At 43.0% G+C, this 27,806-nt stretch overlaps 1 protein-coding gene across 5 annotated transcripts in view; it reads left to right on the top strand.

Annotated features, from left to right (window-relative positions):
• The window catches only part of LOC144527143 (disco-interacting protein 2 homolog C), a 240,869-nt gene that overhangs the window by 177,491 nt on the left and 35,572 nt on the right, over positions 1–27,806 (top strand). For 3 of the 5 annotated variants that reach the window (XM_078265042.1, XM_078265039.1, XM_078265044.1), the window contains exons 10-23: positions 3,028–3,138; positions 7,313–7,436; positions 10,859–10,968; positions 12,226–12,328; positions 12,548–12,612; positions 12,945–13,038; positions 14,154–14,273; positions 15,651–15,765; positions 17,315–17,454; positions 18,517–18,653; positions 19,725–19,933; positions 21,211–21,325; positions 21,868–22,069; positions 22,882–22,991. In XM_078265042.1, coding sequence (XP_078121168.1) covers positions 3,028–3,138; positions 7,313–7,436; positions 10,859–10,968; positions 12,226–12,328; positions 12,548–12,612; positions 12,945–13,038; positions 14,154–14,273; positions 15,651–15,765; positions 17,315–17,454; positions 18,517–18,653; positions 19,725–19,933; positions 21,211–21,325; positions 21,868–22,069; positions 22,882–22,991 — 1,755 coding nt within the window. The remainder of the gene's footprint in view (positions 1–3,027; positions 3,139–7,312; positions 7,437–10,858; positions 10,969–12,225; positions 12,329–12,547; positions 12,613–12,944; positions 13,039–14,153; positions 14,274–15,650; positions 15,766–17,314; positions 17,455–18,516; positions 18,654–19,724; positions 19,934–21,210; positions 21,326–21,867; positions 22,070–22,881; positions 22,992–27,806) is intronic. The other 2 variants (XM_078265043.1, XM_078265041.1) reach the window with 1 other exon arrangement.

The raw sequence follows: 27,806 nt of genomic DNA, 5'->3' as shown, positions 1-27,806 counted from the left end.
CATCCAGTCAATATTATAATATGAAAATGGTATAGTTTAAAATTGTAGTTGTCAGTTATAATATTATGGAACATTATACAAAATAGCGCTCACAATAATTGTTAATGTGGAGACTGGAAACTGGGCTCTAGATCCACAGGAACTCATAATAATTGATATAAGATATTGTGGGAGATGGGGAACCCTCACCACCTCTACTTCCTTTGGCTTTATACCTAAATATTTGATTTTGATTGGCTGGAAGGTGTGACACTGTCATGACACACATGACAGTGTCATGAACACATGACACTGTCATGACACTGTCATGACACAGTCATGACACATGAACACTAACCCTAACTCTAACTCTAACCATAACTTGTCATGACAAAAACCGAATGACACTTACTGACAGAAGCGTTTATGACTTGTTTATAATGTTTATGACACGTTCATGACAGTGTCATGTCACTCTTATGTAGATACCTTCAAGTGAAGTGTAACCAAATAATCTGTGAATTTCCATGTCTATGGTAAAAGAACATTATTTGTATTTTTTTGTATTTGTATGTTGTATTTTATTTTTGGCGCCCCAGTTACGGAGTATTACCTTCTTTTAAAAAAAATAAAACAGTTTTTACAGTGTACTAATGTGTAATAATTGGCTGATTTTGGGGTCTTATGGAAGATATAAAAAGAATGATGCATTCTTGTACCTGCTGCAGCAAAATGCTCCTTTTGCATTAAATATGTTTTTGGAATTACTAATTAAGACTTTTGAGCACCAGTGTTACTGTAAATGTGCAAAATTCTGGTTCCCCAGTTCAGATCCAGTTCACAGTACTAAACTGTGCATCTCGGGAAAAGATACAAGAAATTTCACCCCCTTTTTTCCTTGATCTATAACATATTTACTTTCCCCTTTTTGTAGAATATTGTTCTGGTTTTCTTTTTCTTTTCTTTTTTTACATCCAGAGGTTTGTTGTCATATTTTGCTGCTGTTATAGAACGGTTTTGGCAGTTGACCGTGACCTCAGTGTGCCAGTAAAACGGTTTGAACTGAAGCGAAATGAGCTGGAACAGAGAGGAAGATAAACAGAGAGACGCTCAGCCAGGAAAAGGAAGATATTCTGGAGAGAACATAAAACAGTATATATAAGGTAGGCTGACTGAGTAGAAAACAATAGCAACAGTAGAATTATGGGATTTTAGGATTTAGAGAGAGCAAGACCAGAGAGGCATTGACCAGATGCCCTCTGAAAGATATAGCTTTATTTTTTTACGGATAAGATCCATCGACTGCTCGGCTCAACTCCTGGCTCTCTGGCGGCTGTCCATATCAGTGATCATCTCACACACACAGACACACACAGACACACACACACACACACACACACACACACACACACACACACACACACACACACACACACACACACACACACACACACACACACACACACACAGATAGACACACACAGACAGACAGACAGACACACACACACACACACACACACACACACACACACACACACACACACACACGCACACACACACAGACAGATAGACACAAAGATGCACACAGACACACACACACACACACACACAGATAGACACACAGACAGACAGACACACACACACATAGACAGACAGATAGACACAAAGACACACACAGACAGACACAAAGATGCACACAGACACACACACACACACACACACAGACAGACTTTTGTTTTTAGAGAGCCGTGGTCGGAGGAATTGTGTTTTCGGCTTGTGCGTCTGTCTGTCCACCTTATTCTAAATATACATTTAATTCTTTTTAATTAAAGTAGTTCCAAGTCTTCACAACATCTATTATTTAAGTCTGGACAGACATGGATGTAAACTGCAACTTGACTGGTTGGCAGAGGCATACAACTGCAAGGAAGTAGTTCTAGTGTTTAAATTATTTGGCAGGTTTTGGACATCTTTGCTGCTTTGCCTTTTCATTCTGTGGTGAAACACAACATCCACAAAATGTGTCTTTGTTGGTACAGATGGGTGTCAAATTGAATCAAAAACCTGTATAAATGAGTGTAGAAACATAATGAATACAGATGCTGCCATGCAGGTCACAAAAGCTCCCTTACTGACACACTTGATGATGGTTTTTACTTTCGTTCGTCGCCCATCTGTATATTTTAAATACAATTTCAGACTTAAAAGGCAGATATTCAACCAACTATTTCCTGTGTGAAAGTGGTAACAACTAGAGATGTTCTGATACCATTATCGGAAAAAGCCTCCGATTCCACCTGAAATGCTGGTATCAGTATTGGCAAGTGCTCAAGGTTATGCACTGATCTGATACCACGTGATTCAGCCAAGAAGAAAATCTACTATAAAGTAGTTTATTTATGATCTCCACTTTTGAGCAAAATTGAAAAAGACTTCATTTTCTGCATTCTGGTGAATTTTCCTGCATCAATTTATGGTGGAAATGTCTTTATTTATGTAAAGGAAATGACAAGAAGTTTTTGGGATGGGTTGCACTGGCCAGTTTTGATTAATTGGGGGGGGGGTTGTAACCATCTACCCTGTAAATTACGTCTATGGCTGTTGTATACAGCTGTATAATGTTAATAAAATTTGGGTAACACTTTACTTGAAGGTATCTACACAAGAGTGACATGACACTGTCATGAACCTATGACACTGTCACGACACATGAACCCTAACTCTAACCCTAAACATAACCATAACTTGTCATGACAAAAACCTAATGACACTTAATGACAGAAGTGTTATGTCATCAACGTTTAGGACTTGTTTATAATGTTTATGACCCGTTCATGACAGTGTCATGTCACTCTTATGTAGATACCTTCAAGTAAAGTGTAACCAAAATGTGTGTATTTTTTAACACGCTGGTATCAGATCGGTGCTTGGTATCGGCTGATACGCAAGTTATTGGAATCGGTATCGGGAAGGAAAAAGTGTTATCGGACCTCTAGTAAAACATCAGGACTCAACAACTGGTCTCTCCCGTCTCCCCCCTGCCTGTAGGTGGCGCTGGTCTTCCCCAACAACGACCCTGCTGCCTTCATGACGGCTTTTTACGGCTGCCTGCTGGCTGAAGTCGTCCCTGTGCCAATAGAAGTACCGCTGACCAGGAAGGTAAGCTTTCATGGTGCAGAACATCAAACGAATACCGACAAATGTTGGTTCATTTGGGTGTCAATGAGAATAAAAGGGCAGCCTTTTATTTGAATTGGATAAACTATCTAGGGCCAAATGTGTCATTAAGTGTGGATGGTGAGGTATATATTGCGTTAAACTGAGAGGTGTTTTGTAATGTTAGAATGGACAAGGAATCATCTATAAAATGCAATTCAATAACCGTGAAGTACATTTACTCATGGTGCATAGTCACGGAAGTCTCAAGGCAACGTAAGCGAGTAGTATGAAAGCCCAAAATTCCGTGTAGGTAGGTTGTTTGAGGTGTTAGATGGGTCAAACAACACAGGACTTTTGTGTCCTGCGTGTCACGTTTCCTAAACCCAACTGTCCCGTTCTTCTTTACCTAAACCCAACTGTCCCGTTCTTCTTTACCTAAACCCAACTGTCCCGTTCTTCTTTACCTAAACCCAACTGTCCCGTTCTTCTTTACCTAAACCCAACTGTCCCGTTCTTCTTTACCTAAACCCAACTGTCCCGTTCTTCTTTACCTAAACCCAACTGTCCCGTTCTTCTTTACCTAAACCCAACTGTCCCGTTCTTCTTTACCTAAACCCAACTGTCCCGTTCTTCTTTACCTAAACCCAACTGTCCCGTTCTTGTCCCGCATGTCACAGAAACGTACATTTTAGAAGGCCACCCACGATCTTTTCCTTAACCTAACTACGTCAAAAGTGACGCCAATAGTCCCGACCCAGCGCGTTTAGATAAAGTGTGTTTAGATAAAGTGTGTTTAGATTAGGGGGGGTACGGTTCACAAAATCCACGGCTCGGTTCGTATCACGGTTTTAGGGTCACGGTTTTCGGTTCTGTACGGTTCTTGTTATTTTTTCTTTTAATATTTAACACTCCAGAAATATACTTCAGCATATGATATATAGCTAAAATGAGCATATTGAATGCATGTTGCACAATACATGCACACAGTGGCAGTTCTATCTATTGTTTTAGTTCCGCTGTCATCATAGGTAACATGAAATCCAATCCTCGGCGCCTCTCAAAATCTGACGAAAATCTTTTAAACTGACCTTTGTCGATCAAAAAAGCAGACAGATTCAGCAACTGCACGGCCCATTTCTCGCTTAAAATGTTTTCAGAAACACTTTTCGGTGAACTATTTTCGTAAAATACGAGATCGTATTCAGAACGAGACGCCATTAGAGTCTGTTTTGAAATTCGGGAGCAGCAAGACCCACGTGAAGCGTCCGTCCAATCAGCTGCCATAAACGGTGTTGCGTTCATCACGCTCACCCCCCTCGTCGTTTCCAGTAAGTGTTTTAACATAGGTGTATAAAGTGGGCACTACGGCAGGAAGTGGTTAGTGCACATTAACAGTGGACTGACGAACCGTGAGACGCACGCACGCTCCGAACCGAGACAAGTGAACCGAGACAAGTGAACCGAGACAAGTGAACCGAGACAAGTGAACCGAGACAAGCGAACCGAGACAAGCGAACCGAGACAAGCGAACCGAGCGGTTCGGATGGTTTTTCAGGAACCGTACCACCCCTAGTTTAGATCACAACGTCAAAGGCACCTGACCAAGCATCCGTATTTTACGCAATAGGAGTGAGAATGTGTTGGCTTTTACAGCCAAACATTTCTCCGGGGGCGGGGACCATGCCTCCAGACCCCCTCCCCCCGCTACACTAAATAGTTCAAACAGACAAAACTGTTTCAGCGTTCCTGTGAGTAATCGATTGAAATGTGTAAAAATGTCTAGTCTTTTTGCATATTGATGACCTTTGCACCACATATTCGGTTCATTGGCATGCTCCACCTCTGTGTGGCCAGTTCAAATGTTAGCAGGTCTCCTACTGGGCAAGATGTGGCAGGAAAACGGTATGGAAATCTCGGTGTTTCCATTGATCATAAATGAAATGTGGGCTACACACCCTGTGGAAGGCTCAAGCTGACACTCGGTGTATTTTTTATGTCTTGCCCTATTTATTAAAGTTCTTTTTATCACGTTTTGTAACAAATCTTGAGTGCCTGGACATGACTTTTTATAACTTTCTTGGTCATAATTCTTCTTCCTTTTCTTGAAATGTGTGTTACTTGGAATCCGCGATTTGGAGAGACAAATGGTATATGGAGTCTCTTTTCAATAAAAATCCTCCTCCAGAACAGTCTGACCCCCTCACGTCGGAAATGACGGCAATGCCCCTGGGGCATTGTGTTCAAGTACGCCACCTAGATTATGTTTATTTATCAGAACAAAGCAGAAACATTCACATTAAACTAATCTGCAAAAGGATAACAGGATAACAGAGAAAGTGATGGAGTCTGTTTTCAGCTGTTTGAGTCAACAGTCGGCCCTCGGGCAGCCGGAGAAGTTTCTGTTGCCATGTCTTCTTTTTCCTCCACGTCAAACGGCATTAGTGAGTTGAAAAAAGGACGCACAGCAGAGCCCCAGAGAGCTAATTCACACCAGTCAACGGAGCTAATTCTTCACTGGGGGATTGTATTAAAAACATGAGTCATCAGAAGGCGGCCGTGCTGAGTCATGGTGCAGCACAGAGGACACTGAGCTCTGCTGAGGTGTAATCAGAGCCAAACGTCTCGGAAGAAACATCTCTGCTGTTGTTGTTGTAGGGTTAGTTGGAGTCATAGTTTGGATTGGCGGTCAAAGTGTCTGGGAGGAATCAGGAGAGCCAAAGTGTGTGTGTGTGTGTGTGTCTGTCTGTCTCTGTCTGTCTGTCTGTCTGTCTGTCTGTCTGTCTCAGTGTAGAGGCCCGAATTTCAGCCTTTTTTGCAATGTTTTAAAGAGCCTCGGCTTTTTTTGTTGTTGATTTTTTTCGTCTTTTAGTGTGTTATATAGTTTTTTGTGAATGTAATTGATGTATAAACACACATTTCACTGCAAATGGAGCTTTCTCTCCCGCAGACAGTACTTTTTCTCAACTGCCTGAATACGGCTCGCCCACATTCCTGTTTTTTTCATATGTGCTGCCCATTGGTGCTGCCTGAGCACGCGCAGCCCGCCCAGTGGCTTGTCTGAATTTGGTTTACCAATCACAACAGAGTGGGCCAGCTGACCAATCAGAGCAGACTGGGCTTTTCAGGAAGGCGGGCCAAGAGCTCAGACAGAATAGGCTCGTTGAGCAAGGCCTGCGCAGAATCGATCGCCGCCCAATGCGTGCCGGTTAGATTTGTGTCCGACTTGATCCCGACGTGCTCTGACGTCATGCACGCGTGGGCAACGATAACCTCAAGAGATCAAGGCGGCCGCAGGTTTGAGACGCAGGCAGCACAGTTGCTTTTTACCGACTGCAAGACCCAGGCGGACCCGGGGCATGCTGGGAAACATCTGGCTCTCAGCTGATCTAACAGATGATTGGTTCAGAATCGACTCAACATGATGACGTTTTATATAAACTTTTTATGGTTTCAGAATTGGAGCGATTTTAATCGCTATTTGTCTGATTTAAAGGCTTATTCTGTAAAGAACACATGTTGTGTGGCTGATAGTGACGATTAGAAGAGACTAAATGTGATCAGATTACGGATCATCTACAGTCTGTTGTTTATTAACATCAGCAACAGATCGCACGTAGAGCATTTAGACAGCTACTCTGTCTTAATAAAACTTTTATCCAAGGTTCAGTCAGATGAGATGTGTTTTGTCAACCTCAGCCAGCCAACTTAAGCTAACGTCCCTGGGACGCTGACACCGCTGCCTTTTCCAGGAAACAGCGGCGCACACAGCTCCACAGAGCCAGGGATCAGAGCAGATCTGTGCCGAGCACCGGAACAAAAACAAAAGATTCATAAATAAGGAATAAAGCCCTAAAAATATCTTTAAAAAAGTAATCCCTTATCACTAATCCCTAATCACTGCCGTTGTCATTATAGTTATGGTGTGGAGTCCGCCATTCACTTGAGTTAGAACTATACTTTTCTAGTCCTAGTTATCGTTCTTGGTGAGGACGGCCCCTAACCCTTACCCACCACCCAGCAGGATCAAAAGGCAGTTATTGATTGATCAGAATCCAGTTTAGATGATGAATCACACTCTCTCTCTGACTCTCTGTCTCTCTCTCTTTCTCTGACTCTCTCTCTCTCTCTCTCTGTTGCTGTCTCTCTCTCTGACTCTGTCTCTCTCTCTGTCCAGGACGCTGGCAGTCAGCAGATCGGGTTTCTGTTGGGGAGCTGTGGAGTGACCGTGGCTCTGACCAGCGACGCCTGCCATAAAGGCTTACCTAAGAGTCCCACTGGAGAGATCCCACAGTTCAAAGGTCTCAAACACACACACACACACACACACACACACACACACGGAGCACAGAGTACAAAGTATATATGTGCCTCTCTTGTTTTAGCACAGCTTTCCTGTGTCTCTCAGTGGGATGAACGGACAGACTGATGGCAACAGACAGAAAGGCTGAGTAATGGATGACACGATGATAGAGAGAGAGAGTGTAGAATGAGAGAGACTTTGAGAGAGGCAGTGAAGTGGTATCGCAAATCGATGGGGAAGCAGCCAACAAGAAGAAAGAAGCAGACACATGATGAATTGAGAATAGAGAGACATTAGCACTAAACAGAGAGAGAGAGCGTGAGAGAGAGGGAGAAAAAAAAAAGACAGAGAGAGAGAGCGTGAGAGAGAGAGAGAAAAAAAAGACAGAGAGAGAGAGAGCGTGAGAGAGAGAGAGAAAAAAAAAGACAGAGAGAGAGACAAAAAAGACAGAGAGAGAGAGAGAGAGAGAGAGAGAGAGAGAGAGAAAAAAAGAAAGAGAGAGAGAAAAAAAAGACAGAGAGAGAGAGAGAGCGTGAGAGAGAAAAAAAAGACAGAGAGAGAGAGAGAGTATACTAGTGAGTGATTAATACCGACTGTTTGCTTTTCAGTAATGGATATATAAATAGCAACATGATGCCGCCAGAATTACTGCTCCTCACTCTCGGTATGGCTTTAGGAGTGTGTGTGTGTGTGTGTGTGTGTGTGTGTGTGTGTGTGTGTGTGTGTGTGTGTGTGTGTGTCTCATTAAGGTGGAGTGCTCCCTCTTATTGATCCGCTGGCTTTAAACTCATCTCTGATTGTTTCTTCTGTCTCAGCGCCCGGGCCGGCCAGCATTAATCCAGATATTAACAGCCCCTCACATTTTAAATCCAATCACCTTCTGTCACTCAGCACTGTGCGTATTAATAATAGTCTTCATGACAGAGGAAGTAAAAACTTTGATGTTCTACATGCTTCCACTTGGCCAAATAATACACAATTGTCAGTGTCTTCTCAGTAATATGTGGAAGGCATGCAATTAGGAGCCGCTAGCAATCTATCATTAAGTCCTGGATGTCCAATCTTCATTAAATTCGATGAAGAAATATCAGAAACTGTCTTGTTTCAGTCAGTTAACTCTTCACATATTAATGGGACCTTCCATTAAGCATCTAGTGCCAAGAATATACAAGTTATATTTGACTTTAATCCTACTTTTGCTTGTCTCCCTGTTTTTATCCAATTATATTGTTCCAGATATATTCACTTACTTATAATGTAACTTTTGTTCACAAGCAGTGTTTAACTTTTAATTGGGGGTGGCTGTAGGGATGCGTATCGTTTAAAAATACCAATACCAGTATCATTAAAGTGATACAGATACCTATAGTACTAGAGTACTTAATTTTTTCTACTTAATTGTCTGTCTGTCAGCTACGGAAGCCCTGAAAGGCAAGGTCCAAAAAAAGTTTTTTCTGGCGTCATGTTTAAGTCCTACATACGAGTTAAACTTTGCTTGTGGTGATTAATAGTATCTCCTACGTTGGAGATACTATCTCCTGGAAAACTTTTTTTCTTCACCTTGCCTTTTAGGGCTTCCGTGGTCAGCTGGAACTGCTGGCCCAATTTCAGAAAACTTGGTGGAAGGGTGCAGGATGGGTCAAGGAAGAACCCCATTAAATTTCGGAGGATGCACAAATCATTTTTCACTTTCGTTAACATTGTGAGATAGCACATTTGTGCTGCATTCATGCTGTGTCGGAATAATAATAAAAAATTAGTTCACGACCATATTTCATTGCTCACCTGATCCGTTTTCGTTGCTCTTTAATGTCAAGCAAATACTGGAAACGGCTATCAACATGTTTAAACTTTCTGAGAAACAAAATACAACACCTCTTCTTCTTTTTAGCGTCCCTGTACCTTATGGCTTAAAGCTTATGAACACAGTAGGGATGCTAATTTAGAGATTTTCTTCTGATCGATAGCTGGCGCTCGTTAGCCGATCATTAACCGACAAGCAGAGTCCCAGCTCGCCCGTCCAGGAGGCTCAGACATTTTCGCGTTCAGCGTCCGCCGACAACTGCGGACTTGTACTGGTCGTGCAGCCACAATGTTGCGTACATTTTCCTGGACACATGCAGCCACTTTCCCATTATGGAACCGTCCATGCAACTGATCAACCCGTTCTCACTCCCAAACTCGTCAAATAAGTACGCTTGGGCAGTGTCTCTCAGCTTCAGATACCGACGCAAAAAGCACCCTTTAGTGTCCGTATGGAACGCACCGGGCAGAGAAGCCGCTTGACCGCGGCGCTGTAAGATGACGTAGTATTAAAAGCGGCAACGGTAGCATGTAGTATGAAAGACCGCGTAGGGACGTTGGTTGGGGTGGTGGATGGGTCAAACAACACAGGACTTTCACCCAGGATACCGGGGTTCGTGTCCCGTTCTTGTCCCGCGTGTCACTGAAACGTACATTTTGTAAACCCATCCACCATCTTTTCCTAAACCTAACTGGTCCCATTCTTGTGCCGTATGCCAGTTAATTGTACGTCCCAACCCGGAGCGCCAAAAGTTACGCCAAGAGTCCCGACCAAGCGTGTTTAGATATGACGTTAAAGGAGACTTTTAGCGTCAATGACAAACGCCAAAGGCACCTGACCAAGCGTCAGTATTTGACTTGATGGGAGTGAGAATGTGTTGACCGATAACTACTAGACCGCAGCTGTCCGCGGACATGGAACGTATATCTCCACCGCATCAATTCCTTTAGCTGCGAGGTTGTCAGCATGTGTGTCTACCTGACATACTCTGTAGTTCTTCAATAATAATAATAATAATAATAATAATAATAATAATAGTAATTGTTTATTGTGGGTTAACTGTTAAACAGTTAAAGGTGCTGTAGGTAGGATTGCGAAGATCCAAGACTTAGCCAAAACAATTGAACATCGACAACTTCTCAGTCCCTCCCCCCCTTTCAGGTAAAGCCCAAAACGGTCTCCTAAGCCCCTCCCCCCCACAAGGGAGAATGAATGCGTGTGCAACAGGGAGCTGTGGATTTTTGCAAATCTCACTACAGGCTGTAGGTGGAGCCAGAGGAGCTGGATTTTTATTTAAATGACCTGCTTCATGTAGTTCTACTGGAACATAGGGTCAGTTTCAGCAAATATGACAGAAAGTTAGTTTTATAAGGCTTACCTACTGCACCTTTAATAGGTAACATCACAAAATGACTTCCCGACCTCGGGAAATGGGACCATCCAAGGAGCCATGAATGCACTATTGGCCTTAGCGGGGATCTGCACTCTCCAAATGCAATTCTACAAAGTAGTTAAAAACCCGGTTCCAGTCTAAATGAGGTTCAGCAGGTAAATCGGGAAGGAATGATCCACCTATGACTGTTTTTTTGTTTTTTTTTTTGTCTCTGTGTGTCCAGGCTGGCCCAAGGTGCTGTGGTTCGTCACAGAGTCCAAACACCTCTCCAAACCTCCCCGAGACTGGTTCCCACATATCAAGGACGCCAACCAGGACACGGCCTACATCGAGGTAACACACACACAGACACAGACAGACACACGCAGATGCAAACACTGAATAAAGTGCATCTCTTCCAGGGCACCGAAACATTTCCACCTGTGTAGTTCTACTCGTTACTATCGTTACTGGAAATCAATGGTACTACATGTCTTTTGGATTCCAATCACCCTGTAGCTGAGTGGATGTTTCTCTGCCGGCTACTAATCAATGGTATCATCTCGTCTGATTGATTTAAATTCACCTGACGCACCTTTTAAGCAGCTGGGCAGAAGTAGCAGCGGCAGCACGGTGAAATGGCGGTGAAATTGCACCGGGGATTGAAAAAGGCCGAAAGGAAAATGATGAAAGTAAAGAGATGATTGAAAAAACGATCTACCTTTTTGTTTTTTAAAAGAGGACGCATCCCAGACAGCCGAGACAGATGAAATTACTGTGGCCCAAAGAAATGTGTCTTTTTTTAATATTTCTTCAGAAACACTACTTGAAGGTATCTACATAAGAGTGACATGACAGTGTCATGTCACTCTTATGTAGATACCTTCAAGTAAAGTGTTACCTAAAGCGTCATTTCTCAGATATGTGTCAGACTTATCAGACAGAGATCTTATTTTGGAATGAATCTCATCCATTAGTGTCGGCTGCGCAGCACTCGGACATCATTTTAGTTTTTGGAACCTTAGATTCACCAATCAGCATTTTTACATCTGATTCATGACCTTAAATATATTCATATTGTTATCACAATGTCTAAAGTTGAATTCATGTTTTTATGGTCGCACACTTGACTGAGAGCTAAGATATCTTTTCACAGACAGTGTTCCGACTCTGACAACACCTATTATCATTTTATATGCTTCACTGACTGACTAAATAGGCTGTCACAAAGGCAGTCGGGGGCAAAGGTTTGTAAAAAATCTAGGGGGAAAGGATCACTGAATTCACATTTAAGTAAAAGGTTGAACGTTCTCATTCTCTTCATTTGTTCGCTCACTTAAAAAAAAGGTAACTAAGCAGCATTTTCTTAAAAAATAATGTTTAGATATAGACTAAAACCAAAGTAATCCCTCTCAATCTTCACTTATGACTCGCTAGAAGTGTGTGGCGGTGTCTGTATCTGCAGGAACGCTGCCCTCTGCCTGTATTTTCTGTATTAAGATGTGTGCGGGATGTTTCTGGTTGTCTCTGACTCTGACTCTGTCTCTGTCTCTGACTCTGTCTCTGTCTCTGTCTCTGACTCTGACTCTGTCTCTGTCTCTGTGTGTGCAGTATAAGACCTGTAAGGACGGCAGTGTCCTCGGTGTGACGGTGATGAGGATAGCCATGCTCACACACTGCCAGGCCCTCACACAGTCCTGCTCATACACAGAAGGTAACACGCACACACACACACACACACACACACACACACACACACCCTCTCAATGACTGTCATTTTAGTTCTGTTAAGTTAAAAGTGCATTAAACTAACTTTTTGGCAGTCAATTCTTAATGCACACACACACACACACACACACACACACACACACACACACACACACACACACACAATGTGTTGTTTCTCCCTGACTGTGTCTCTCTCATCCTCCAGCTGAGACCATAGTGAATGTATTAGACTTCAAGAAGGATGTAGGACTGTGGCACGCCGTCCTGACTGTAAGAAAAACACTCCTTAACCCTTACTGTCTCGCTTAATCATTCCGAATAATAAATGAAGGCTAATAGCACAATTGAACTGAGTATTGTTTCGTTTTTTTTATACTGTATGTACACAATATAGAAAATCTTTTTTTATTTTGCCATTGGGTAGCTTCTGAGCCGTAAATAGTAACCGCAAAAGTTAAATATTCAAATGAAAGATGTCAACTTTCTGTCCGTCTCTGTTTCTATCCTTTAAAGTTATACATATTTTAACTTCATACTTTACAAGAACAAGCTCTCTCGAAACATCCCTCACACTCGACTCTCCCTGTCTCTGTCTCTGTCAGAGTGTAATGAATATGATGCATGTCATCAGTATTCCCTACGCTCTCATGAAGGTCAACCCCCTGTCCTGGATCCAAAAAGTCTGCCAGAACAAAGGTAACCAAATCTACCCAAACTCATTGCAAACACTGCTGGAAATTTCCCATTTCATCATGTATAAACCATGCACATGTTACTTGACCTACTGTAAACTAATCAGACTTCAAGCCTTTTTTTAACATTGTGTTCCAGCAGATCAGAGTTTGAGGGAACCCTGCTGGATAGCTTTACAGCACACAGTTTGATTGCAGTGACTGTATTTTCTTGCTGTTGCCTTGTATAAACGGCAGCTACGGTGTCCAACAGGGTCAAACGCACCGCAACTTAAGAACGCAACACGCAAATAGACAAAACACAAGCAAATTGAGAAAACGTCTTCATTCATTTGACAACACATGTGCAGCATTTAGCAAACGCGCTGCGAATACATACAACACTACCAAATACAGAAATGCTCTGAAAATACAGAAACAATGCAAAATGAAAAGCACACAAACCCCGAAAACAAAGGCAACAGAAAAACGCTGCATCCAGATTACACAACGGAAGGCGAGGTTATGTCAGAGAGAGTAGATATTTTGTGTTCCTAATTTTTTGTTCTACTTTTCAGTAGCGTATATGGGCGGTGTTGCCAACTTAGCGACTTTTGTTAGATTTAGATTTAGCGACTTTTCAGACCCCCTCAGCGACTTTTTATTTCACAAAAGCGACTAGCGACAAATCTGGCGACTTTCTGTAGAAAAGACGCCAATATTGTCCGCCGAGCAGGCAAGGTATTTCTCTTTTTGTGGCAGCCAAAAATAGTCACCTCTCTTTCTTTTATTTCCCCCCCCCCCCCCAGAGGCCTGGAGAACTTCCATTGTGTAAACTGGATGCAGCATTTTTCTGTTGCATTTGTTTTCAGGGTTGTTGTGTGCTTTTCATTTTGCACCGTTCCTGTATTTGCAGCGCGTTCGTGTGTTTTGTTGTGTTGTGTGTATTTGCAGCGCGTTTGTGCGTTTTGTTGTGTTGTGTGTATTTGCAGCGCGTTTGCTAAACGCTGCGCATGTGGTGTCAAATGAATGAAGATGTTTTCTTAATTGGCATGTGTTTTTTTTTTTTATAACCGTGAGTTAATAGTGACTAAATGTGTATGAATTTATGTTTGCTGTTGATGTGTGTTTTTTGCGTAGCCAAGGTGGCGTGCGTGAAGTCGCGGGACATGCACTGGGCTCTGGTGGCCCACCGGGAGCAGCGGGACATCAGCCTGAGCTCCCTGCGCATGCTGGTGGTGGCTGACGGTTCAAATCCCTGTAAGAACACACTCTCTAGAAACCTTAAATTTGCACTGTGGATGGCGCTAAAGTAAAGTCAATGGGCCCTATTTTCAGGATGTAAGCACACGACGTGAAGTGCCTGGTGCAGGTGTGTTTAGGGCGTGTACGAATCCACTTTTGCTAGTTTAATGGCGGAAAAGAGGGTCCGTGCGCCAGGCGCATGGTTCTAAAGGGTCTTCATTAATCATAGGTGTGTTAGATCATCTCCCATTCCCTTTAAAAGCCAGGCGCGTTTGTACCTTGGAGCATTGCTATTATGATGGAGGATTTGCTGAGCAGGAAGGAGAGATTTCCAGGAGAAGAAACTGATCTGCCAGGTTTTTGTTGGTCAATGGCGCGATCACTTCCCGCTGCCTCAAGATAGCAATATACCCAGAATGCACCTGAACACACCTCCCTGTAAGACCAGCACGCCCATGGGCCACAGATGGGCACAGGTGCATTTGCTATTTAAACGACGGGGCGCTGGACGGGAAACTGACAACTGCGTCGGTCTTAAACTAACAAAGACACTTGCGTCGGGCTTTGAGCTGCGCCGGGTGCAAGATAGGGCCCATAAAGTCATTTGGAGCAAAAGGGTTCATCCTCTGGGGACCAGGAAGATCCAAAACCCCAAACTGAGTTGCAGTTTGACCAGTAAAATGGTGTTTGTTCAGGTATTTATAAACATATAAAAATATAAAGTATCTTTACTGCACATATGACATTTTGATGCAATTGGATATTGTGCTTTTCATAATAACAACAGAAAGAAATGAAACTGCTCTACTGTTAATGTATCAGCGCTGCTTAGAATACGTTTTTTGTTTTGGCCTAATGTTTTTATTTGCGTCTTTACCAACTCGAGCTCCGTCGGTTTCATCTTCTATTGATGACTGAATTTTAGGAAGATAACCTACACTGTAAAAAAATTACAATTAAAATTAATGAATTAAATATTTTGTCAGCAATCCATGTTATATCATGTTGTATCAACAAAAATATTTGTTTTCCCAAGGGACTTGAAACATTGCGTTGTTCTGACTATATATATATATATATATATATATATACACACGTTACAGTGTAATTATACATTGGCAGTTTTGAAGATCAAGATTTTAAATACAAAACTTGATCAGCTTCATTTATATGATGCATTGTAAAATATGAAACTGTCAAATAGCGTATTAAGGAATAATTAATGGTTCATTTGTATTTTATGATTTGAATTTCTAAAGATTTGGAAAACATACCAAATATGGCCATCTTGAAGTGTGGCTAAAATTCTAATTCCATTTATGGCATAAAGAACATGTAATGAGCTGCTTCCACTTTGGCTGCTGGGCTGACTTTTTGAATTGTGTCTCTCAGGGTCCATCTCATCCTGTGACGCCTTCCTCAACGTGTTCCAGACTAAAGGTTTGAAGCCCGAGGTCATATGTCCCTGTGCCAGCTCCCCCGAGGCCCTGACTGTAGCTTTAAGGAGGTACGCACGCACGCACGCACACGCACGCGCACGCACGCACACACACACACACACACAGGCACATGTACGCACGCACACACACACGCACACACACGCACACACACACACACACACACACACACACATATATACATGTGGCTTTTCATTGGTGTGTGCACATGTGAACCATCACAAGATACACACAAAAATGCATATGGACTGCATTTATCGCTTTTATAGTCTTAACGTGTCAAAGCGCATTTATAGAGTTGCTCCTAACTATAATTTATATTTAATGAATAAAAAAAAAAAGGTAAAAACCAGAGAAATCTACCGTTTCTTTTGACTGCAGAGATATACAATGTTCTTATTTAAAATATAATCAGGTTGTCATTTACCAGGAGGCGTCAAGCTCTGTAGTTTTAACCACAAATCATTAAATAAATAACAAAACACTGTTAGAAAATCACTTATTGTATGGCCTTAACTCCTGCAAACAGTTTCCCCTTACATAAATAATAAACACATGTATTTACTCTCCTCCACAAATACGTTGCTTTTCCTCCCTTCCACTATGTCCTGATCTTATTTTTAGCTCAATCAAACCTCTTACTTTACAGTTTTGTGGCTTTTGAAAGACTTAAACTTACAACTTTTCCACCTCTTTCATCATCCATTCATGCTCTTAATTAGGACACTGTAAAAACTGTAAAATCCCTGTGTGTGTGTGTGTGTGTGTGTGTGTGTGTGTGCCTGCGCGCGTTTTAAGTGTATGTGTGTTTTAAGATTGTGCTACACACAGGCTAATAAAAAGCACTTTGCCTCAGCAGGTGGGGTTGTAATGAACTCACTTTATTTTCAGAAGAGCTGCTTTAAAACTCATTAAAAACAGGACACACACAAACACATGCCATAACTGGACTTCTGAGGACCCTTATTGACATACAGTCCCTAGCTCCTAATTCTAACTTAAACCTCAATTTATCCCATCCCTTAGACCTAAATCTCCCTAAAAAGAGGGATGCAGTGAGAAGCAGAAAAGAAGGCCCTCACTTTCCAAAAGCATTTTGCATTTTTTGCATTTTCCAATCATGTCCAAGCATATAAAAAATGTGATCCCTTTCCAAAAATGTCCACCCTTACTAAAAAAATGTTTTACTTTCCAAAAACATAACTTTCTTTCTGTGTTTCTTGCAAAAATATACTCATATTACAAAAATTATTGCGACTTTCCTAAAATGTCTTCACTTTCCAGGTTGTCCCTACTTTACAAAAACATTCCGAGTTTTTTTTTAAATGTCCTCGCTTAATCAAACATGTCCACCCTATTTCAAAAAAAAATATTGTCACTTTAAAAAAAAACTTCCTGAAAATGTCCCAACAATGTACACAAGTTAACTTAACAAGTTCTCCCTATAAACGATTATTCTCTCAAAGAAATGTCCTGACTCTCAGGATTTCAACGTTCTCATCACAAAAGATAGAAATTGAAGGGAGCACACATACACACAGCGCTCCATCCCCCTTCCGAGTGATCTGATTGGCTGTCTCCGCCCCCCCCATCCTGCAGGCCTGTGGAGGAGGGCAGCGACCCCCCCGGCCGCGGCGTCCTGTCCATGCAGGGGCTGAGTCACGGCGTGATCCGGGTCGACTCGGAGGAGAAGCTGTCGGTGCTCACGCTGCAGGACGTCGGCTCCGTCATGCCCGGAGGTGAGACCGGCGCTGCACATACCCAATGAGTACAGCCGGGGGTTCTGGGGCTTTGAGTTTTTGGGAGACTTTCTACTTTTCTAAGGGCGATATTGTACGTTTTACTATTTATCTGATAACTGGAGTTATACAGGGTTTTTTAACGTGTGAAAGAAGCATTTAGAGCAGTGGTTCTCAAACTTTTTGACTTCAAGGACCCCCAAACTGACACGAATTAGACCACGGACCCCCATTTGATTAGATTTTGTCCCAGGGTCCTGGGATAGGATTTTTATTTATTTATGTTTATTACAGAAAGTCTATGAAAGCCTTGACCAAAATAGTCATACATTCTGTGATTGTGCTACTTATAGATGGAATTATAGTGAAAATAAATGTAGTCCACATTTTGCTGGGGACCCCCTGGAACCCCCTGAAGGACCCCTGTGGGTCCCCGGACCCCACTTTGAGAACCCCACACACAGATTTTTAGATTCCAGACAAAGATGTGGATAAAACCAACTATTATTATATAATATTTTATACATACATAACATAACCCACATATTAGTTAGTTGTTATTTAGCAGAATCATATTTTACATTAAACATAAGATAAATATGACTGCTGTCGGGTAAAAATTATTAAAAAAATATCCCCAAAAGACAAAAGAAACTGCTTTGTTTCATCTCAATGACTTGAAAGCATCGTCTAAAATATTTGAGATTTTGCTCTCAACCTGTACCAGACTTTTATGTCTGTCTTCTGTCCTAATGTCTTCTTCTGTCTGTCCTTTCGGATTTCTTTTTCAGGTTATCTGAAAACCAAAATAAATCCACATTTAAAGTATTACATGAATGCAGGACTTGTTTTTCACTTTTTGTAACCGATACTTTAACTAAAGTAAGACTTGTATCTGTGATCTTAAATGTTGACCCCATATTTCATTTGAAAACTGTCCTCCTAATCATTTCATGTTGTTCAACAGAGGTAATGTTCATGTAAAACTACACAAATTATCATCATTGTAAGAATTTCTAATTGGTGAAATCCCGATGTTTGTTCCCCTCTGTGTGTCTGTAGGTATGATGTGCGTGGTGAAGCCTGAAGGTGTTCCTCAGCTCTGTAAGACGGACGAGATCGGAGAGTTGTGCGTTTGTACTGTTGCCACGGGAACGTCCTACTACGGTCTGGCCGGCATGACCAAGAACACCTTCGAGGTGAGTGTGTGGGAAGGATTTTGTTAATGAACTTCCTGGCCTGCAAACTTTTTTTCTCAGAGCTCATATTATGCTTTATGGCTTTTTTTTCCTTTACCTTAATTGTGTTGTATATCCCCAAAGGGACTTACCATCTCCAACAGAAAACACTGTTCACAAACTGCTCCAAACAGCTCTATTGTAGTCCAGCCTTTACTTCAGAGACAAACGTGGTCACTTTGGAACACACGTTATAATGCTCGCCTAGCTGCTAGCATGGCACGCCCTCATACTCTGCTTCTGACTGGCTAGTAGTCCTTACCTAGGTACTGTCAGGGCACGCCCTCATACTCTGCTTCTGACTGGCTAGTAGTCCTTACCTAGGTACTGTCAGGGCACGCCCTCATACTCTGCTTCTGACTGGCTAGTAGTCCTTACCTAGGTATTGCCAGGGCACTCCCTCATACTCTGCTTCTGCAACACATTCTCACTCCCATCGCTTAGAATACGGACGCAGGGGCCTTTGGCGTTGTTATTGACGCTAAAAGGACCCTGGACCTTCTCCTTTGAGGAATAAACCTCTACATATGTGCGCCCGCTCTACCAACTGGGCTAACCCGGCCACAGTCCTGTGTTGTTTGACCCATCCACCACCCCAACCAACTTGGTTAACTGCTCCTCAGCAAGGTAAATCCAGACAGCTAGCTAGACTATCTGTCCAATCTGAGTTTTCTGTTGCACGACTAAAACAACTTTTGAACGTACACGTTCCACCAAAACAAGTTCCTTCCCGAGGCTATTTTGCAGAGGCACCGCAGCTTTTCTCCAGCGCTTAGCACCGCCCAAGACGATTGTGATTGGTTTAAAGAAATGCCAAAGCGCGCTTTGGAGGAGGGTCTGGCAATGCGAGACTAGTTTCTGACTGGCTAGTAGTCCTTAAAACAAAGATGGGATAGAAGTGAGATGCCTCACTCTGTAGCTAAAACAGAGAGCTCAACACACAGGGTGAAAAGAGGAGCTGCAGCAATGTGCAGTTCAACAAAAATATGATGTGAAAATGAGCATAATATGATGTTTAAAAAAACTACGCAGGTCTTCCCTGTGAGCAACACTGGGGCTCCCATCGGGGAGTTTCCCTTCACTAGGACCGGTCTGCTGGGGTTCATCGGACCCGCGGGGCTGATCTTCGTGGCGGGGAAGATGGACGGTCTGATGGTGGTCGGAGGGCGGCAGCACAACGCCGACGACATCGTCGCCACGGCGCTCGCTGTGGAGCCAATGAAGTTTGTGTACAGGGGCAGGTAAGTGTTGGATGCAGGCTTTCTCAAAATTGAGTAAATAAACCACAGCTTTATTTAAAACGTCTTGTGTTTCTATAGAAACTCGACTATAGTGAGACCAGGACTAATTGTAGGTAATAAGTTCGCTAACGTTGCTACTTTGCTCCCAAACTTTCTGCTAAAGGATTAACGGAATAAATCTTTAGATAAACTTTAAGTTTCTTTCAACAAATTGTCCCAAAAAAGAATGTGGATGGTTCCATACGACTCTCTTCACGTGTAAAATAAATGATCAGTTCAATACTTTCAATTAATTTGGGTATTTTATTATATTTTATTATAGCATTTGAAAAGAAAATTGATAGAAGGTTGAAAAAATTGGGTCAGCTGAACGCTAACGTTAGACCCAGCGGCAGTAGGGTCAGCGGACCGCTAACGTTAGACCCAGCGGCAGTGGGTCAGCGGACCGCTGACGTTAGACCCAGCGGCAGTGGGTCAGCGGACCGCTGACATTAGACCCAGCGGCAGTGGGTCAGCGGACCGCTGACGTTAGACCCAGCGGCAGTGGGTCAGCGGACCGCTGACGTTAGACCCAGCGGCAGCGGGTCAGCGGACCGCTGACGTTAGACCCAGCGGCAGGGGGTCAGCGGACCGCTGACGTTAGACCCAGCGGCAGGGGGTCAGCGGACCGCTAACGTTAGACCCAGCGGCAGCGGGTCAGCGGACCGCTGACGTTAGACGGCAGAACAAGCCAGCCAGCCAGCCAGTGTTAGTTGGCTAACGTTAGCTTGCTAACTCTGCCTTAATGTTACCCCCTCGCCACATCGTTCACAGAAAACGATCCGAATAAAGTAGTCACTCGTGGCGATAGTGATGTGCTTTGTGTGGATGAAGCATGAAATTAATTTGACTCATTTAGCGGCTGGCTCTCTGCCTCGTAACGTTACTACTCTGCTGCTCGTTTGTCCGTTACTGCAAAACCTCAGCTCCGCGACTTGCCTGAAGTTGGCTTATTATCGGAAGTTTATACGTTACCATGGCAATGGTACACGTAAAAATGGCTGCAGCTCTGACCATTCTGCTACGTTGATTTGAATTGAAATGGCCTTTCTAACCATTTTATTTCTATGGAACCAGCACAGGAATTGTTTTAAAAAAAAAGTAGCAGACTGGGCCTACAGAAAACACGTATTTGTTTAAAATGAAAACAAGTGAAACTAATAATGAATGTTACTAGTTTCCAACGATATTGAGTTATTACCCAGCCCTAGCTGACTCTGTGTGTGTTTGTGTTTCAGGATAGCGGTGTTCTCCATCACCGTGCTGCATGATGAGAGGATCGTGGTGGTGGCGGAGCAGCGGCCCGACTCCACCGAGGAAGACAGCTTCCAGTGGATGAGCCGAGTTCTGCAGGTACACACACACACACACACACACACAAATACAAAATAACTGTTGCATGCCTTTGTTCTTAAGACAAAGGGCTCACCGGCTCATCCAGGTGGGCAACTCTCCGATCTCGTCTGTTTTACAGAGCTGAAGAACACCTTTGGGCGTCACCACACACATCATACCTACAGACACACAGAGGGGAACAAGCATCGGGATTTCACCAATTAGAAATTCTTACAATAATGACAATTTGTGTAGTTTTACATGAACATTACCTCTGTTGAACAACATGAAATGATTAGGAGGACAGTTTTCAAATGAAATATGGGGTCAACATTTAAGATCACAGATGCAAGTGTTACTTTAGTTAAAGTATCGGTTACAAAATAAGTCCTGCATTCATGTAATAAATTATACCAGTAAAATGGGGAAAGGACAGATAGAAGAAGACATTAGGACAGAAGGAAAGACAGAAGAAGACTTTAGGACAGAGGGGAGGGGTTCAAGAATTAAAGATACAGTTTCATTCTGTGTTTAAAAATCAACCCTTATCAACTTTCCAGGCAATAGATGGCATCCATCAGGTAGGGGTGTACTGCCTGGCTCTGGTGCCCTCCAACACCCTGCCCAAGACTCCCTTGGGTGGCATCCACCTGTCGGAGACGAAGCAGCTGTTCCTGGAGGGGGCGCTGCACCCCTGCAACGTGCTCATGTGTCCGCACACCTGCGTCACCAACCTGCCCAAACCCCGGCAGAAGCAGCCAGGTACGGTGTGAAGGGATGGGGGAGGGTTCTGGAGGGAATTATACACGTATACGTGTTATACACAAGTGCAGTTAGTTTCTCAAAACCGAAGCAATCAACGACATGTTAGGCACAATCGTAAGTTACGTAAAACAGCTTATAAAAAGAAAGTTTGGAGATGTGTCTTATAACCTCTTGAACTCTTCAACTCTTAAGCCGGCTACACATGATAGGCGCCAAAGCCGGCCGTTCCATTGATTTCCTACAGGGGGGGGCGGTGCTGCCCAACTAGGTGCTGCGCTACCCCCTTGGCGCCGCGCACATTCGGAATTGCTGCCGTGCACTGCACTCAAAGTTCAAATAATTTCAATGATCGTAATCCCGGAAATGAAACGTCGTCGATATAGACTATCCAAATATAGACCCGACTGTGGTGCTCAAGTCAGGCTGGGTTCCAGTTTTATCCAGTCTAATCGGGTCGGGTTGTTTTAGTCGTGCAACAGAAAACTCAGATTGGACAGATAGTCTAGCTAGCTGTCTGGATTTACCCTGCAGAGATCTGAGGAGCAGTTAACCATAGTCCTCACAAATCCACCAGAGTTTAAAATGCAGACACAAAGGAAGCGGCGGGTGACGGACATCCGGCCTAAAAAAAGGGACATCCGGCGCCGGAGCGATCCCGAAAGTGGAACATCATGGATATAGACAAACTGGAGCTAAAAACACTTAAAAAACCCAAACGTTGCAATGTAAATGTAGCCTTAACCTCACATGTTGTTTCCTTTTCTCTTATTCCTCCTCCTCCTCCTCTTCCTTCTCCTCCTCTTGCTCAGAGATCGGTCCTGCGTCTGTGATGGTGGGGAACCTGGTGTCGGGGAAGAGGATCGCCCAGGCCAGCGGCAGGGATCTGGCTCAGATCGAAGACAATGACCAGGCAAGGAAGGTGTGTGTGAGAGGGGGGGCTGCTGGTTTTCACCATCAACCATCACCATCAACATCACACGCACACGCACACACACACACACACACACACACACACACATTTACATTTCATTGTGTTTGTCTTTGTGTTTCACACCACCGTGGTTCCTTCCCAGTCACACTCGTCATTTTGTGTTCATTCGTTTGGATCGTTTCTTGTCAGTTACTTGGCCTGCAGTTTATAATGGGGGTTTACATTTCGTGTATCCTTTTGATTATTGCATTCATCGTATCAAAGCATTGTCAAGTGGGGCAGCAACACAGCGTTAATCTGTTGCTTTTTTTTCCTGGAAAATTAAGCTGATTCAAAGTTGTTTGTAGAAGACTTATACAAATTCTTTCAATATGCAACGTGGCCTTCTTTCTCAAGTTTTTCTACACTATGATTTAGGATTAAAAAGCAGTTAATGAAACAAAAAGGAAAGTCGGATGATGGCAGCGAATGTTAGACGCTTTGGCAGCACTGCTCATGTCGTATTTGTGCCAACAAAAGTGAGTAAGACAGGAGAGTAGAGTCAGCGAAGAAACTGAGAGCCAGAGAGCCAGAGAACACGACTGAAAGTGAGAAATAGAGATCATCAAGAGCATGAACCAACAGACATGAAGAGAGAGAACATGTGGACACAAGAGAATGGCAGGGGGAGAGAGAAAACGACAAAGAATAATTGAAGTACAGAGAACAAAAAGCAAGGCCAGGAGTGATGGAGAGAAACAGGCAGCGCGTGTTACTGACAGAACGGATTTTCCTCTCTTCTCTGGTGCTGAAAATGTCATCGGTTACAGCGTGTGGCAGCCGGCGGCTGCAAGCAGCGTGTAGACGCTAACAGGAAGAGACAGGCCCCAAATAATACCGACCGCAGCACACAGCCCGTGTCATCGGGCTCGCTCGCAACATGCTACGCAAGTCTGCCTGTTTGTCTGGATGTCACCAAACAGATGTGGATGAGCTATGTTTCATGCCAACCAAACTCCCCGAGCTTCCTCATATTTTCACTTCTGGCATCCCAAAAAAAAACTGTGTTGCCAGGACATGTCACACCAAGCAGGTAGCAGCAGACAGGGCTGGACTGGAATAAAGCTGCATTTTAGGATAGGATAGACTTTAGACTTTATTAATCTCACACTGGGGAAATTCCTGTGCTATTACACACATCAGGATAACACAAATACACATTAAGTAGACATAGGAGAAAAAAATATACATAAAGTGTATGAAATAGAAAAAATAGTTAGTTATAATAGTAATAAAACAAACATATTTACACAATAAACACCCTTATATAAACAGAATAAAACACAGAACAAACAGATTTTGTGCACAAACTTCAACATACGACATAACTCGTGTTAGTGGAATGTGGATCAATCAGAAAGCTATCGTATCACGTTTGCATAACTAACGTTAGCTTACTAACAGCTAACTTGTCCTCTCTGGTAGACAAAGGTCGCTAGCAATGATGATGCAGTGACTAGTGAGGATTCTCTCCGACCAATCGGAAGTCTGCAGGTTTTCACGTCACCTTTTTGGTATCGCCTCAGCTCGCTTGGAACCTCGACGGAGGTGATACTAAAAAAAGTACCTGTTGGCAGGGACCAGGGACTTTTTTTTCATAATGGAAAACCAAAAAAGGCGAGTAGAATCGAGGCGAGTCGAGCAGGTACCATGTAATGGAAAAACGGCATAATAATCCTTAGGCTTCATGCCGTAATTACAGTTCCAAGCAGGATGATGATATTGGTGGTGATTAGTTCAGACGTGGACTGCATCGTTTGTGCAGAGAGACATGTTTACTCCTCCCTGTCGAAGAGCACTTTAGTCGACTTTGGCAACTTTTTCTCAGCAGATTAAGCGGCGGGGTCAGTGTTCTGGAAATGATTGTGAATTTAGTTCAATTTCTCTGGAAGGTTGTTATTTTTCACGAGGTCAGAAGGGGACGCGTCATTCAAAATTAGATGTGTGGATTGTGTGTAAAAATGCTAAATATGTCTGCTGAATGTTAATCGGGTTTAGAGGATGAACTTTCTGCTTCCTCTTACTGTCTACGTTTGGCTCCAGATGCTGCTTCTCATCGTCAATATGCTCATGCATTCATTCCTTCATCAATTTGTTTATGCATCGATCACTGCATGTATACCATCTCTGAAAACCCAGCCCTCGGTGTGAATGAGCTCCTCTTTCTCTTCAAAACTGTTGGTGATGCTTTTTTATTTTTGATCCACTGTTTATTGAAATGTTGTGTGTGTGTGTGTGTGTGTGTGTCAGTGTGATCTTATGGAGTGAAATGTGTCTTCTCAGATTGATCTTCTCATAAAGCGTATTTATCCAGGGAAGGTTGACTGAGCTCTGTGCCGCTACACACTGACTCTGTTAAAGCTGCGAGAGGCACAAAAAAACCGCCTGAAATTGTAGTAGAGTGAGACCTCCTTCTGCTGCTGGCCCTCTCCCCTCGCTGTATAGAGGAGCACAGGCATCCACCGGCTTCATACACTAACTTGTACGAGTTACATTGTTTTTATGTAGCTAGCCTGACAAGCCAGACCCACATCCAGATGTTGGGTCTGGGAACTCACCATTGGCAGGGCTCAACCCGAGGGGCGGGATAAACGGTTGTCTTTCAAATTCCCTCTGCACGCAATAGGATAGCGCTACAACCAGGCAGAGCAACGAAGAAGGTAGCGGAGCTAGTTGATAGATTAAACTTTAGCCGTATCCGGTCGGCAAAACTCCGAACACATCTTCCTTTTTTAAGAATGGCTTCAGTGCCGTTCTTTGTTCTTTTCTCAAAGAAAAGCTTAACTCCAAGTCTTCCAGAGTCGCGGCCAAAGCTGATTCCAAAGGCCATCTTCTTTGTTCAAGTAGCAGGGAATTCACGCGGAACCGTCGCAACTCTGCCGTCATTATGTTAAGCCCGCCCACCGACTCTATACACGATGTGATTGGCCTGACCAGAGTTTGGTTTTTCCAGCTCGCAAGCCAACGGAGAGTTGCTAGACTGACCCTGGCTGCAAATTACATTTGCTGCCACTAGGGTGAGTCTAGATTTCTAGGCTAGTATGTAGCAGCAATTCTATGAGAATATCTGTCCTGTTTTCTCTGTAAAGAAATGAAAGACATCCAGGCGGAATATCCGGCAGCACTGGAGCAATCGCGGAAGTGAAACTTCGTCGATATAGACTAGCCTTGAATTAGCTGCAGCCTCGAGCCTTTTGCGTTGGTAAACAGAACTTTCACCGAAACAGCCAATAGGAACGCTCTCTCTCTGAAATGACCTGTGATTGGCCAAAGTCTCCCGTGACTGGCGAGATTATCTAAAGCCTGAAAACAGCCAAGAGGAGGTGCAGAAGTGTAGTTTTCTGTCAGACCCATTGAATTACAATATGCTGTAAGTTTGTTGTGGAAATTTGGCCCAAACAGAAACTGCATCCCCCCAGCTTTAAATATTTGTTTTATAATTTAGGGAGTTAGAAGAAGAACAAAGCTGAGTGCTGCCTTTGCTGTTTTGGTCCAGCGCCTGTTGTTTAGATGCTCGGTTCAATAGATGCTGCTGGAAATGATTTAACCGCCTACTTTATGTAAATTTAAGCAAAGTGAAGTGCTTCTAGTGCCAGGTGGTCAACGTGTTGGGTTTCAGTGAACATCTGATAATGACATCAGATACAACTGATGATGTTCATCTCTGGCCTGGGATTTCTCACACACACACACACACACACACACACACACACACACACACACACACACACACACACACACACACACACATATACACACACCTGGCTCCTAAATGGTGGAATGAGCTCCCCATTGACATCAGGACGGCCGAAAGCCTACACATCTTCTGCCGAAGGCTGAAAACACATCTCTTCCGACTGCACCTTGAATAAAAAAAAAATATATATATATATATATATATATATATATATGTGTATGTATATATATGTGTGTGTATATATATAGATATAAATACTCTTAAAGCTGCACTTTCTTATGGCTCTTTGTAGTTTTGCTTATTTAAAGCTAAACTGCTCTTAGTTAGGAGTTTGCACCTTCAAGGTTGAAAGCACTTAATTGGAAGTCGCTTTGGATAAAAGCGTCAGCTAAATGACTGTAATGTAATAACACACACACACACACACACACACACGCACACACACCAGACAGAGGTTCTATGTGTTGATATTTAGCATGCCAGTCCTCACTCATAATGACATGGGTTTCAGGGTTTCAGGCTCCAGTTGGTTTCGAGCTCAGGCTTCAGTCGAGCTCTGCCAGTTTAACCAGAAGTCACAACTTCTCTTACAAATGACACAAACCAGATTTGATCGTTTTCATGGTTAAAAACTATGAGTCTGAAGCACCAAAAGCTATGTCAGTATCCCACAAAAACCTTTTGTACTCGCTCAAAGTGAAAAAAAAGTTTTGGTTCCGATATATTTTGTTCCATCATTGTTGTTTATGGTAAACGTACTTCTTCTACTTTGCGAAATGTTAAATCTGTACATCAGTGGCTACACCTTTTACATTAATAAACTGTTTGTATAATTGTGGTTTCTTAATGAAAGCAGGAAATATGAGCAGTATTAGTTCAACATTAAACATCTTGTGTGAAACTAATCTCATCTTGTAAGGATCTGGTTTTACTGTATTTGATGTTTCAGAAAGAGCGTTTTAATCTTGTTGGGAACGCATTTTTATTTCAGTGTTTTCCCTATAACGTGCCAAAAATAATTAGCCAAACATCCATTGTGTTTCCCCTATATTCATTAAGCATTACAC

The sequence above is a fragment of the Sander vitreus genome, chromosome 12, assembly GCF_031162955.1.
Source record: "Sander vitreus isolate 19-12246 chromosome 12, sanVit1, whole genome shotgun sequence".
NCBI classification, from domain to species: Eukaryota; Metazoa; Chordata; class Actinopteri; order Perciformes; family Percidae; genus Sander; species Sander vitreus.
Note: the sequence above shows the minus strand (reverse complement) of the source record. Positions and strands in the feature narration are given on the sequence as shown.